Source organism: Nerophis lumbriciformis, linkage group LG22 (genome assembly GCF_033978685.3).
Source record: "Nerophis lumbriciformis linkage group LG22, RoL_Nlum_v2.1, whole genome shotgun sequence".
Lineage (NCBI taxonomy): Eukaryota > Metazoa > Chordata > Actinopteri > Syngnathiformes > Syngnathidae > Nerophis > Nerophis lumbriciformis.
Genome location: NC_084569.2, coordinates 8,329,637 through 8,345,713, shown reverse-complemented (window position 1 = coordinate 8,345,713; position 16,077 = coordinate 8,329,637). Strand labels below are relative to the sequence as shown.

General features: G+C 37.7%; 1 protein-coding gene across 1 annotated transcript in view; it reads right to left on the bottom strand.

Moving 5' to 3' along the window:
• baiap2l1b (BAR/IMD domain containing adaptor protein 2 like 1b) overlaps positions 1-16,077 on the bottom strand; it is a 146,966-nt gene that overhangs the window by 119,651 nt on the left and 11,238 nt on the right. The window contains exons 2-3 of the mRNA XM_061974321.2: positions 3,499-3,574; positions 3,299-3,385 (exon numbers count right to left, since the gene is read on the bottom strand). Coding sequence (XP_061830305.2) covers positions 3,299-3,385; positions 3,499-3,574 — 163 coding nt within the window. The remainder of the gene's footprint in view (positions 1-3,298; positions 3,386-3,498; positions 3,575-16,077) is intronic.

Below are 16,077 nucleotides of genomic sequence, written 5' to 3'. Positions count from 1 at the left end.
AATTCAAAGTCAACTGTCGGCTTTATTATAAGAAAATGGAAGGGTTTGGGAACAACAGCAACTCAGCCTCCAAGTGGTAGGCCACGTAAACTGACAGAGAGGGGTCAGCGGATGCTGAAGCGCATAGTGCAAAGACTTTCTGCACAGTCAGTTGCTACAGAGCTCCAAACTTCATGTGACCTTCCAATTACAGTACAGTACAGTACGCAGAGAGCTTCATGGAATGGGTTTCCATGGCCGAGCAGCTGCATCTAAGCCATACATCACCAAGTCCAATGCAAAGCGTCGGATGCAGTGGTGTAAAGCACGTCGCCACTGGACTCTAGTGCAGTGGAGACGCCTTCTCTGGACTGATGAATCACGCTTTTCCAGTCCAGAGTCTGGGTTTGGAGGTTGCCAGGAGAACGCTACATTTCGGACTGCATTGTGCCGAGTGTGAAATTTGATGGAGGAGGAATTATGGTCTGGGGTTGTTTTTCAGGAGTTGGGCTTGGCCCCTTAGTTCCAGTGAAAGGAACTTTGAATGCTCGAGGACACCAAAACATTTTGGACAATTTCATGCTCCCAACATGACTGTGCACCAGTGCACAAAGCAAGGTCCATAAAGACATGAACGACAGAGTCTGGTGTGGATGAACTTGACTGGCCTGCACAGAGTCCTGACCTGAACCAGATAGAACACCTTTGGAGACTGAGAGCCAGGCCTTCTTGACCAACATCAGTGTGTGACCTCAACAATGCGCTTTTGGAAGAATGGTCGGAAAATTCCTATAAACACACTCCGCAACCTTGTGGACAGCCTTCCCAGAAGAGTTGAAGCTGTAATAGCTGCAAAGGGTGGACCCGCATCATATTGAACCCTATGGGTTAGGAATGGGATGGCACTTTGAGTTCATATGTGAGTCAAGGCAGGTGGCCAAATACTTTTGGCAATATAGTGTATAAAATTGCGTGTACCATTAGTGTGCAAGTGTGATCTACTGAAACAGCGTGTACAATTGACAACAAGTGCAAAAGTGGTGCAGACCGTCCTATTTGAATGAGGATTTTGCATGTACTAGTGGCAATGCCCAAGGAAACACTCATTTCCCTCAACATTCATGACATTATATGCGCCAACGGTCCAACCTGTGCTGTTTTGTTATTTTGGGGAATTTGCAACACACAATTTGAAATGTAGATTCGTCAGACCACAGAACACTTTTACACTTTGCATCAGTCCATCTTAGATGAGCTCGAGCCCAGCGGAGCTGGGCGGCGTTTCTGGGTGTTGTTGATAAATGGCTTTCGCTTTGCATAATAGAGTTTTAACTTGCACTTACAGATGTAGCGACAAACGGTTGTTACTGACAGTGGCTTTCTGAAGTGTTCCTGAGCCCATGTGGTGATATCCTTTACACACCGATGTCGCTTTTTGATGCAGTACCGCCTGAGAGATCGAAGGTCACGGGCATTCAATGTTTGTTTCTCCAGATTCTCTGAACCTTTTGATGATATTACGGACCGTAGATGGTGAAATCCCTAAATTCCTTGCAATAGCTGGTTGAGAAATGTTGTTCTTAAACTGTTGGACAATTTGCTCACGCATTTGTTGACAAAGTGGTGACCCTCGCCCCATCCTTGTTTGTGAACGACTGAGCATTTCATGGAAGCCAATTTTATACCCAATCATGGCACCCACCTGTTCCCAATTAGCCTGTTCACCTATGGCAGAGGTCAGCAACCCGCGGCTCTTTGATCACTCTGATGCGGCTCAGCTGCATACTTGCCGACCCTCCCGATTTTCCCGGGAGACTTTCGGATTTCAGTGCCTCTCCCAGGGCAAATATTCTTCGATTTTCACCCTAACAATGGGCGTGCCGGCCCAGCCACATGTTGTATGCAGCTTCTGCTTGCACGCGCAAGTGACAGCAAGGCATACTTGGTCAACAGCCACACAGGTTACACTGACTGTGGCCGTGTAAACAACTTTAACACTGTTACAAATATGCACCACACTGTGAACCCACACCAAACAATAATAATAATAATAATACCTGGGATTTATATAGCGCTTTTCTAAGTACCCAAAGTCGCTTTACATGTAGAACCCATCAATCAATTACACCTGGTGGTGGTAAGCTACTTTCATAGCCACAGCTGCCCTGGGGAAGACTGACGGAAGCGTGGCTGCAATTTGCGCCAACGGCCCCTCCGACCACCACCTATCATTCATCATTTAATTCACCGGTGTGGGTGGCACCGGGGGCAAAGGGTGAAGTGTCCCGCCCAAGGACACAACGGCAGCGATTTTTGGATGGTAAGAGGCGGGGAGCGAACCTGCAACCCTCAGGTTTCTGGCACGGTTGCTCTACCCACTACGCCATGCCGCCCCAAGAAAAATGACAAACACATTTCGGGAGACATCCGCACCGTAACACAACATAAACACAACAGCACAAATACCCAGAATCCCATGCAGCACTACTCTTCCGGGATACATTATACACCCCCGCTACCACCAAACCCCGCCCCCCCCAACCCTGCTCCCCCACATATCAACCCCCCACCCCCATCCGTGCGTCGGTTGAGGTGGGCGGGGTTTGGTGGTAGCGGGGGTGTATAATGTAGCCTGGAAGAGTCAGGGATGCATGGGATTCTGGGTATTTGTTCTGTTGTGTTTATGTTGTGTTACGGTGCGGGTGTTCTCCCGAAATGTGTTTGTCATTCTTGTTTCCTCGAAAAATCGGGAGGGTTGGCAAGTATTACGCTGTCAAGCGCAATTCATATAAAACTCGCGGGCCGCACTAACATAACATTTTCATATTAAGGTGCGGGCTGCGTGTCTGAGACCCCTGGTTTATACATAGCACAAAGCAAAAAAAAAACTTTGTATGCAGTGGTATTTCATGTTAAATTTCAAAAGAGTTTTGTGGCTCCCATTGTTTTCTTTAATTTGTAAAACTGGTCAAAATGGCTCTTTGAGTGGTAAAGGTTGCCGACCCCTGACCTATGGGATGTTCCAAATAAGTGTTTGACGAGCATTCCTCAACTCTCCCAGTCTTTTTTGCCACTTGTACCAGTTTTTTGAAACATGTTACAGGCATCAAATTCCAAATGAGCTAATATTTGCAGAAAATAACAACGTTTACCAGTTTGAACGTTAAGTATCTTGTCTTTGCAGTCCATTCAATTGAATATAGGTTGGAAAGGATTTGCAAATCATTGTGTTCTGTTTTTATGTACCATTTACACAACGTGCCGACTTCACTGGTTTTGGGTTTTGCACTACAGAGCGTTAAAGGACATGGAAACGTACCTAAATCTCTGGACACAGGAGACACTGCTGCACTTTCCCCAATTTTAGCCATGGCGTCAAAATACAATCTTCCTGCCAAGGCCATTGCTGGGTAAAAGACAACAACATCATCAGTATTTATCAAGACACTGTACATATATACATACACTTCTTAGTAGTGCTTCTACTGTATGTAGTTTTCAAAAGTCAAATTTGCTCACCGGCTACAGATTTCTCGTAGTTCTTGCCCAGGTTGACCAGGTTCCTTAGACCCGGGTTGAACTGTTCCATCACATTCTGAGTGATCGGACAAGAGAGGAGAGAGAGACTTTTAGCACATGTCATTCTTGTTTGTCTTATATCAGGAATGTCAAACTCATTTTAGCTCGGGGGCCGCAAGGAGGAAAATCTATACCCATGTGGGTATAGATTAAAAATAAAAACCACTTCACATTGTTTTTCTTTGTGTTGCTGTGGTCAAAAATAGAACAAACACATTATGAAAATGTACATTTTACAAATAATGTTCTTGGCAAAACACTTTGTTAGTTGAAAATTCTGAGGAAAATAATTGGTGCAGTTTAAAAAAACAGTCTCACTGTATTTACAAAGGCATTACATTTTAAGCACTTCCTGTTAATCGTTCTCATGTTGGCAGTTCACCATTAAAGATGTGCTTGGAAAAGCAACCGAGTGTTTCCTTAAACCGCCGCATTGGTGACATCCGCAACTGCCACAACACATTAATTTATCATTAGATATGTCTGATAATGGCTTTTTTGCCGATATCCCGATATTGTCCAACTCTTAATTGCCGATTCCGATATTAACCGATGCTGATGTACACAGTTGTGGAATCAACACATTATTATGCCTAATTTTGTTGGGATGCCCCGCTGGATGCATTAAACAATGTAACAAGGTTTCCCAAAATAAATCAACTCAAGTTATGGAAAAAAATGCCAACATTGAAGTCACAAAGTGCATTATTTTTTTTAACATGCCTCAAAACAGCAGCTTGGAATTTGGGACGTGCTCTCCCTGAGAGAGCAGGAGGAGGTTGAGGTGAGCGGGGTTGGGGGGGGGGGGGGGTTATAGGCGGTAGCGGGGGGTGTATATTGTAGCGTCCCGGAAGAGTTAGTGCTGCAAGGGATTCTGGGTATTTGTTCTGTTGTGTTTATGTTGACCACGCGACAACATAAACACGTGGACATCGGGGGCGGTACCACTGGATTGGCAGACCGGGGTGGTGGTTCCTCTCTTTAAGAAGGGGAACCGGAGGGTGTGTTCTAACTATCGTGGGATCACACTCCTCTGCCTTCCCGGTAAGGTCTATTCAGGTGTACTGGAGAGGAGGCTACGCCGGATAGTCGAACCTCGGATTCGGGAGGAACAGTGTGGTTTTCGTCCTGGTCGTGGAACTGTGGACCAGCTCTATACTCTCGGCAGGGTCCTTGAGGGTGCATGGGAGTTTGCCCAACCAGTCTACATGTGCTTTGTGGACTTGGAGAAGGCATTCGACCGTGTCCCTCGGGAAGTCCTGTGGGGAGTGCTCAGAGAGTATGGGGTAACGGACTGTCTGATTGTGGCAGTCCGCTCCCTGTATGCTCAGTGCCAGAGCTTGGTCCGCATTGCCGGCAGTAAGTCGGACACGTTTCCAGTGAGGGTTGGACTCCGCCAAGGCTGCCCTTTGTCACCGATTCTGTTCATAACTTTTATGGACAGAATTTCTAGGTGCAGTCAAGGCGTTGAGGGGATCTGGTTTGGTGGCTGCAGGATTAGGTCTTTTTGCAGATGATGTGATCTGATGGCTTCATCTGGCCAGGATCTTCAGCTCTCACTGGATCGGTTCGCAGCTGAGTGTGAAGCGACTGGGATGAGAATCAGCACCTCCAAGTCCGAGTCCATGGTTCTCGCCCGGAAAAGGGTGGAGTGCCATCTCCGGGTTGGGGAGGAGATCTTGCCCCAAGTAGATGACTTCAAGTACCTCGGAGTCTTGTTCACGAGTGAGGGAAGAGTGGATCGTGAGATCGACAGGCGGATCGGTGCGGCGTCTTCAGTAATGCGGACGCTGTATCGATCCGTTGTGGTGAAGAAGGAGCTGAGCCGGAAGGCAAAGCTCTCAATTTACTACATTCCCATCCTCACCTATGGTCATGAGCTTTGGGTTATGACCGAAAGGACAAGATCACGGGTACAAGCGGCCGAAATGAGTTTCCTCTGCCGGGTGGCGGGGCTCTCCCTTAGAGATAGGGTGAGAAGCTCTGCCATCCGGGAGGAGCTCAAAGTAAAGCCGCTGCTCCTCCACATCGAGAGGAGCCAGATGAGGTGGTTCGGGCATCTGGTCAGGATGCCACCCGAACGCCTCCCTAGGGAGGTGTTTAGGGCACGTCCGACCGGTAGGAGGCCGCGGGGAAGACCCAGGACACGTTGGGAAGACTATGTCTCCCGGCTGGCCTGGGAACGCCTCGGGGTCCCACAGGAAGAGCTGGACGAAGTGGCTGGGGAGAGGGAAGTCTGGGCTTCCCTGCTTAGGCTGCTGCACCCGCGACCCGACCTCGGATAAGCGGAAGAAGATGGATGGATGGATGGATGTTTATGTTGTGTTACGGTGCGGATGTTCTCCCGAAATGTGTTTGTCATTCTTGTTTGGTGTGGGTTCACAGTGTGCCGCATATTTGTAACAGTGTTAAAGTTGTTTATACGGCCACCCTCAGTGTGACCTGTATGGCTGTTGACTAAATATGCGTTGCATTCACTTGTGTGTGTGAAAAGCCAAATATATTATGTGGCTGGACCGGCACGCAAAGGCAGTGCCTTTAAGGTTTATTGGCGCTCTGTACTTCTCCCTACGTCCGTGTACACAGCGTCGTTTTAAAAAGTCATAAATTTTACTTTTTGAAACCGATACCGATAATTTTGAAACCGATAATTTCCGATATTACATTTTAAAGCATTTATCTGCCGATAGTCCAATATTATCAGACATCTCTATTTATCATCATTCAAATATTACAATTATAATAGAAACAAAACAATTTTCGTAATGATACCATTGCTGACATCAAGGTAACATAACTACAGACTTAACCAATGTGAACATTGTAGATTTAAGCATAAAATAAAACAGAACAAACAACAAATGTAGAAACACACATTTTTACAATGGAGTTCAGGGTGTGCAACTGCGAGCGCTGCATGGAACTCTAACTACTACGAAGATGATGGTCATGTTGACTTAAGTATTTGCATCTTACCATTTCGTTATTTTATCCATTGAGCGGGTGATTTACAATGAAAGAAGGTATTGTGTGTCGATACTGCATCAGTCTGCCGCCATCTGCTGCCAGTCACAACAGGAGCAGCTGATTGCTTGCACCCGTGCTGACTGGAGTAGCAGCAGCCAATCCGGAGGGCGCTTAAAAGTCAGCTGACACTTCATCTTTAAAGAGTGTCATGTGGGACGGGAGTCGCACTCAAGTTGCTATTGCAAAAAACAACAACCGTAGTTTCTTTCAATAAAAAAATTGCAGCTCATTTTTATACTTAGCAAACTCATTTTGTAGGCCGCGGGCCGGATTAAACCTGATATGGCCCACGGGCCATGTGTTTGACACCCCTGGCTTATATGGTTTTGCTTGATGGTTAAGAATTTGGGCAATTATGTCACATTTTGTAATTCTAACATGCGCATTGGTTGGGAGAATACCGGCTTGTGGCTTGTGCAGCCCTTTGAGACACTCGTGATTTAGGGCTATATAAATACACTTTGATTGATTGATTGATCAACTGTATATGTAAACTTTAATATACTGTAATATTGTACATGGTATTTGTTATATATTGTATACAAATATAATATAATAATATAATATATCAGCATATATTATATACTGTATATAGAATATGTGAATATTACATATATTTTATATTGCTACTACGGTACATTTTAGTCTACTCTATACCTGCATTATCCTTTCCATCCTTTGTAACTGAGCTACTGTGTGGAACAGTTTCCCTTGTGGATCAATAAAGTTTGTCTAATCTAATCTAATTTGGCAGCAACACAGTCCACAGAATAGTTTGCTACGAAAACGGGCTGCCATAAGAAACCATGTTGGCAAAGTGACAAGTTTAGACATAAACAAAACAAACCCTATTTTACAGATGTCACATATTGATGGACTTGGTGTACTATTTGAGTCTTTGTGTTAATTTCAACTATCCTAGGTGGCTGCTATCGTTGACAACTGGCAGGCGGAGCGATCACATTCATTATATATGTCCACCCTGGGCATGCATGTATTCAATGTGCACTATGTTGGCTCATGGGCTGTGATTTGAGGGTAGTCCTTCTAGTTCAGCTCGGTTCATTCCATCCATCCATCCATCCATCTTCTTCCGCTTATCCGAGGTCGGGTCGCGGAGGCAGAAGCCTAAGCAGGGAAGCCCAGACTTCCCTCTCCCCAACCACTTCGTCCAGCTCTTCCTGTGGGACCCCGAGGCGTTCCCAGGCCAGCCGGGAGACATAGTCTTCCCAACGTGTCCTGGGTCTTCCTCGTGGCCTCCTACCGGTCGGACGTGCCCTAAACACCTCCTTAGGGAGGCGTTCGGGTGACATCCTGACCAGATGCCCGAACCACCTCATCTGGCTCCTCTCGATGTGGAGGAGCAGCGGCTTTACTTTGAGCTCCCCCCGGATGACAGAGCTTCTCACCCTATCTCTAAGGGAGAGACCCGCCACCCGGCGGAGGAAACACATTTCGGCCGCTTGTACCTGTGATCTTGTCCTTTCGGTCATAACCCAAAGCTCATGACCATAGGTGAGGATGGGAACGTAGATCGACCGGTAAATTGAGAGCTTTGCCTTCCGGCTCAGCTCCTTCTTCACCACAACGGATCGATACAGCGTCCGCATTACTGAAGACGCCGCACCGATCCGCCTGTCGATCTCACGATCCACTCTTCCATCACTTGTGAACAAGACTCCGAGGTACTTGAACTCCTCCACTTGGGGCAAGATCTCCTCCCCAACCTGGAGATGGCACTCCACCCTTTTCCGGGCAAGAACCATGGACTCGGACTTGGAGGTGCTGATTCTCATCCCAGTCGCTTCACACTCGGCTGCGAACCGATCCAGTGAGAGCTGAAGATCCTGGCCAGATGAAGCCATCAGGACCACATCATCTGCAAAAAGCAGAGACCTAATCCTGCAGCCACCAAACCAGATCCCCTCAACGCCTTGACTGCGCCTAGAAATTTTGTCCATAAAAGTTATGAACAGAATCGGTGACAAAGAGCAGCCTTGGCGGAGTCCAACCCTCACTGGGAACGTGTCCGACTTACTGCCGGCAATGCGGACCAAGCTCTGGCACTGAGCACATAGGGAGCGGACTGCCACAATCAGACAGTCCGATACCCCATACTCTCTGAGCACTCTCCACAGGACTTCCTGAGGGACACGGTCGAATGCCTTCTCCAAGTCCACAAAGCACATGTAGACTGGTTGGGCAAACTCCCATGCACCCTCAAGGACCCTGCCGAGAGTATAGAGCTGGTCCACAGTTCCACGACCAGGACGAAAACCACACTGTTCCTCCTGAATCCGAGGTTCGACTATCCGGCGTAGCCTCCTCTCCAGTACACCTGAATAGACCTTACCGGGCTCGGTTCAGTTCCAGTTTATTTGGAACATGCATACGATGCAATATCATGCATCACATATTTCCAGTTGTTTCATTACAGCACGTCCGAAAAAGGAGTAGGAAGAAGCAGAGTTTATTTAATCCTACCCCTTTTCATACCAGAGCAATTTTATCCAATTTCCTTGTTCTCTGTAACAGTACAGTGAACACATAAATAATAAACAAATAATATACCACAATAAGCAAACTGTACTGTACTTTGTGACCACTTGTAGTTTGAACAGTCCCTTAAACTGAATCATATTGGTGTTTTGTTTCATTTCTTTGCTTAATCCATTCCACAATTTAATTCCACATACTGATGTGCTAAAGGTTTTAAGTGTTGTACGTGCATACAAATGTTTTAAATTAGATTTTCCTCTAAGGGTATATTTCTCCTCTTTTGTTGAGAAGAATTGTTGTATATTCTTGGGTAGCAGGTTATAGTTTGCTTTGAACATAATTTTAGCTCTTTGCAAATGCACCACATTGTAATTCAATGAATAAAGGGTTTGTATGTTCTCTATATCCAACATTATGTATTATTCTAATTGATCTTTTTTTGTAAGACAGTTAGTAAATGAAGCGCACATTTGTAGTTATTTCCCCATATACTAGAACATGTTTTGCTTTATTCATTATTGACGTGTTTCTTGCTACATTATGTTGAATATTTTTTACATGAGGTTTCCAATTCATTTTTATCATGTATTATTACACCCAAAAATGTGTTTTATTTGACCCTTTTTACATGAGATTTCCAATTCATTTTATCATCTATTATTACACCCAAAAATGTGTTTCATTTTACCCTTTTTACATGAGGTTTCCAATTCATTTTATCATCTATTATTACACCCAAAAATGTGTTTTATTTGACCCTTTTTACGTTTTTTAGATGAGATTTCCAATTCATTTTATCATCTATTATTACACCCAAAAATGTGTTTCATTTGACCCTTTTTACATTTTTTACATGAGGTTTCCAATTCATTTTATCATGTATTATTACACCCAAAAATGTGTTTCATTTTACCCTTTTTACATGAGGTTTCCAATTCATTTTATCATGTAATATTACACCCAAAAATGTGTTTTATTTGACCCTTTTTAAATTTTTTACATGAGGTTTCCAATTCATTTTATCAGATATTATTACACCCAAAAATGTGTTTTATTTGACCCTTTTTAAATTCTTTACATGAGATTTCCAATTCATTTTATCATCTATTATTACACCCAAAAATGTGTTTCATTTGACCCTTTTTACATTTTTTACATGAGGTTTCCAATTCATTTTATCATGTATTATTACACCCAAAAATGTGTTCCATTTGACCCTTTTTAATTTTTTTACATGAGATTTCCAATTCATTTTATCATCTATTATTACACCCAAAAATGTGTTTTATTTGACCCTTTTTTAATTTTTTACATGAGATTTCCAATTCATTTTATTACCTATTATTACACCCAAAAATGTGTTTTATTTGACCCTTTTTACATTTTTACATGAGGTTTCCAATTCATTTTATCATGTATTATTACACCCAAAAATGTGTTTCATTTGACCCTTTTTAATTTTTTTACATGAGGTTTCCAATTCATTTTATCATGTATTATTACACCCAAAAATTTGTTTTATTTGACCCTTTTTAAATGTTTTACATGAGATTTCCAATTCATTTTATCATCTATTATTACACCCAAAAATGTGTTTCATTTGACCCTTTTTAATTTTTTTACATGAGATTTCCAATTCATTTTATCATGTATTACTACACCCAAAAATGTGTTTTATTTGACCCTTTTTAAATTTTTTACATGAGATTTCCAATTCATTTTATCATCTATTATTACACCCAAAAATGTGTTTCATTTTACCCTTTTTAAATTTTTTACATGAGATTTCCAATTCATTTTATCATCTATTATTACACCCACAAATGTGTTTCATTTGATGCTTTTTTACATGAGGTTTCCAATTCATTTTATCATCTATAATTACACCCAAAAATGTGTTTCATTTGACCCTTTTTACATTTTTTACATGAGGTTTCCAATTCATTTTATCATGTATTATTACACCCAAAAATGTGTTTTATTTGACCCTTTTTAAATTTTTTACATGAGATTTCCAATTCATTTTATCATGTATTATTACACCCAAAAATGTGTTTTATTTGACCCTTTTTTACATTTTTTACATGAGATTTCCAATTCATTTTATCATCTATTATTACACCCAAAAATGTGTTTAATTTTACCCTTTTTACATTTTTTACATGAGGTTTCCAATTCATTTTATCATGTATTATTACACCCAAAAATGTGTTTTATTTGACCCTTTTTAAATGTTTTACATGAGATTTCCAATTCATTTTATCATCTATTATTACACCCAAAAATGTGTTTCATTTGACCCTTTTTAATTTTTTTACATGAGATTTCCAATTCATTTTATCATGTATTACTACACCCAAAAATGTGTTTTATTTGACCCTTTTTAAATTTTTTACATGAGATTTCCAATTCATTTTATCATCTATTATTACACCCAAAAATGTGTTTCATTTTACCCTTTTTAAATTTTTTACATGAGATTTCCAATTCATTTTATCATCTATTATTACACCCACAAATGTGTTTCATTTGATGCTTTTTTACATGAGGTTTCCAATTCATTTTATCATCTATAATTACACCCAAAAATGTGTTTCATTTGACCCTTTTTACATTTTTTACATGAGGTTTCCAATTCATTTTATCATGTATTATTACACCCAAAAATGTGTTTTATTTGACCCTTTTTAAATTTTTTACATGAGATTTCCAATTCATTTTATCATGTATTATTACACCCAAAAATGTGTTTTATTTGACCCTTTTTTACATTTTTTACATGAGATTTCCAATTCATTTTATCATCTATTATTACACCCAAAAATGTGTTTAATTTTACCCTTTTTACATTTTTTACATGAGGTTTCCAATTCATTTTATCATGTATTATTACACCCAAAAATGTGTTTTATTTGACCCTTTTTACATTTTTTACATGAGATTTCCAATTCATTTTATCATCTATTATTACACCCAAAAATGTGTTTTATTCGACCCTTTTTACATTTTTTACATGAGGTTTCCAATTCATTTTATCATGTATTATTACACCCAAAAATGTGTTTCATTTGACCCTTTTTACATTTTTTACATGAGGTTTCCAATTCATTTTATCATGTATTATTACACCCAAAAATGTGTTTTATTTGACCCTTTTTAATTTTTTTTACATGAGATTTCCAATTCATTTTATCATCTATTATTACACCCAAAAATGTGTTTTATTGGACCCTTTTTACATTTTTTACATGAGGTTTCCAATTCATTTTATCATGTATTATTACACCCAAAAATGTGTTTTATTTGACCCTTTTTAAATGTTTTACATGAGATTTCCAATTCATTTTATCATCTATAATTACACCCAAAAATGTGTTTTATTTGACCCTTTTTACATTTTTTACATGAGATTTCCAATTCATTTTGTCATCTATTATTACACCCAAAAATGTGTTTCATTTTACCCTTTTTACATTTTTTACATGAGGTTTCCAATTCATTTTATCATGTATTATTACACCCAAAAATGTGTTTTATTTGACCCTTTTTAAATTTTTTACGTGAGGTTTCCAATTCATTTTATCATCTATTATTACACCCAAAAATGTGTTTCATTTTACCCTTTTTACATTTTTTACATGAGATTTCCAATTCATTTTATCATGTATTATTACACCCAAAAATGTGTTTCATTTTACCCTTTTTACATTTTTCACATGAGATTTCCAATTCATTTTATCATCTATTATTACACCCAAAAATGAGTTTCATTTTACCCTTTTTACATTTTTTACATGAGGTTTCCAATTCATTTTATAATCTATTATTACACCCAAAAATGTGTTTCATTTGACCCTTTTTACATTTTTTACATGAGGTTTCCAATTCATTTTATCATGTATTATTACACCCAAAAATGTGTTTCATTTTACCCTTTTTACATGAGGTTTCCAATTCATTTTATCATCTATTATTACACCCAAAAATGTGTTTTATTTGACCCTTTTTAAATTTTTTACATGAGATTTCCAATTAATTTTTATCATCTATTATTACACCCAAAAATGTGTTTCATTTGACCCTTTTTACATTTTTTACATGAGGTTTCCAATTCATTTTATCATGTATTATTACACCCAAAAATGTGTTTCATTTTACCCTTTTTACATGAGGTTTCCAATTCATTTTATCATGTAATATTACACCCAAAAATGTGTTTTATTTGACCCTTTTTAAATTTTTTACATGAGGTTTCCAATTCATTTTATCAGATATTATTACACCCAAAAATGTGTTTTATTTGACCCTTTTTAAATTCTTTACATGAGATTTCCAATTCATTTTATCATCTATTATTACACCCAAAAATGTGTTTCATTTGACCCTTTTTACATTTTTTTACATGAGGTTTCCAATTCATTTTATCATGTATTATTACACCCAAAACTGTGTTTCATTTGACCCTTTTTAATTTTTTTACATGAGATTTCCAATTCATTTTATCATCTATTATTACACCCAAAAATGTGTTTTATTTGACCCTTTTTACATTTTTTACATGGGATTTCCAATTCATTTTATCATCTATTATTACACCCAAAAATGTGTTTTATTTGACCCTTTTTTAATTTTTTACATGAGATTTCCAATTCATTTTATTATCTATTATTACACCCAAAAATGTGTTTTATTTGACCCTTTTTACATTTTTACATGAGGTTTCCAATTCATTTTATCATGTATTATTACACCCAAAAATGTGTTTCATTTGACCCTTTTTAATTTTTTTACATGAGGTTTCCAATTCATTTTATCATGTATTATTACACCCCAAAATTTGTTTTATTTGACCCTTTTTAAATGTTTTACATGAGATTTCCAATTCATTTTATCATCTATTATTACACCCAAAAATGTGTTTCATTTGACCCTTTTTAAATTTTTTACATGAGATTTCCAATTCATTTTATCATGTATTACTACACCCAAAAATGTGTTTTATTTGACCCTTTTTAAATTTTTTACATGAGATTTCCAATTCATTTTATCATCTATTATTACACCCAAAAATGTGTTTCATTTTACCCTTTTTAAATTTTTTACATGAGATTTCCAATTCATTTTATCATCTATTATTACACCCAAAAATGTGTTTCATTTTGCCCTTTTTACATGAGGTTTGCAATTCATTTTATCATCTATTATTACACCCACAAATGTGTTTCATTTGATGCTTTTTTACATGAGGTTTCCAATTCATTTTATCATCTATAATTACACCCAAAAATGTGTTTCATTTGACCCTTTTTACATTTTTTACATGAGGTTTCCAATTCATTTTATCATGTATTATTACACCAAAAAATGTGTTTTATTTGACCCTTTTTAAATTTTTTACATGAGATTTCCAATTCATTTTATCATGTATTATTACACCCAAAAATGTGTTTTATTTGACCCTTTTTACATTTTTTACATGAGATTTCCAATTCATTTTATCATCTATTATTACACCCAAAAATGTGTTTAATTTTACCCTTTTTACATTTTTTACATGAGGTTTCCAATTCATTTTATCATGTATTATTACACCCAAAAATGTGTTTTATTTGACCCTTTTTACATTTTTTACATGAGATTTCCAATTCATTTTATCATCTATTATTACACCCAAAAATGTGTTTTATTCGACCCTTTTTACATTTTTTACATGAGGTTTCCAATTCATTTTATCATGTATTATTACACCCAAAAATGTGTTTCATTTGACCCTTTTTACATTTTTTACATGAGGTTTCCAATTCATTTTATCATGTATTATTACACCCAAAAATGTGTTTTATTTGACCCTTTTTAATTTTTTTACATGAGATTTCCAATTCATTTTATCATCTATTATTACACCCAAAAATGTGTTTTATTGGACCCTTTTTACATTTTTTACATGAGGTTTCCAATTCATTTTATCATGTATTATTACACCCAAAAATGTGTTTTATTTGACCCTTTTTAAATGTTTTACATGAGATTTCCAATTCATTTTATCATCTATAATTACACCCAAAAATGTGTTTTATTTTACCCTTTTTACATTTTTTACATGAGATTTCCAATTCATTTTGTCATCTATTATTACACCCAAAAATGTGTTTCATTTTACCCTTTTTACATTTTTTACATGAGGTTTCCAATTCATTTTATCATGTATTATTACACCCAAAAATGTGTTTTATTTGACCCTTTTTAAATTTTTTACGTGAGGTTTCCAATTCATTTTATCATCTATTATTACACCCAAAAATGTGTTTCATTTTACCCTTTTTACATTTTTTACATGAGATTTCCAATTCATTTTATCATGTATTATTACACCCAAAAATGTATTTTACCCTTTTTACATTTTTCACATGAGATTTCCAATTCATTTTATCATCTATTATTACACCCAAAAATGAGTTTCATTTTACCCTTTTTACATTTTTTACATGAGGTTTCCAATTCATTTTATAATCTATTATTACACCCAAAAATGTGTTTCATTTGACCCTTTTTACATTTTTTACATGAGGTTTCCAATTCATTTTATCATGTATTATTACACCCAAAAATGTGTTTCATTTTACCCTTTTTACATGAGGTTTCCAATTCATTTTATCATCTATTATTACACCCAAAAATGTGTTTTATTTGACCCTTTTTAAATTTTTTACATGAGATTTCCAATTAATTTTTATCATCTATTATTACACCCAAAAATGTGTTTCATTTGACCCTTTTTACATTTTTTACATGAGGTTTCCAATTCATTTTATCATGTATTATTACACCCAAAAAATGTGTTTCATTTTACCCTTTTTACATGAGGTTTCCAATTCATTTTATCATGTAATATTACACCCAAAAATGTGTTTTATTTGACCCTTTTTAAATTTTTTACATGAGGTTTCCAATTCATTTTATCAGATATTATTACACCCAAAAATGTGTTTCATT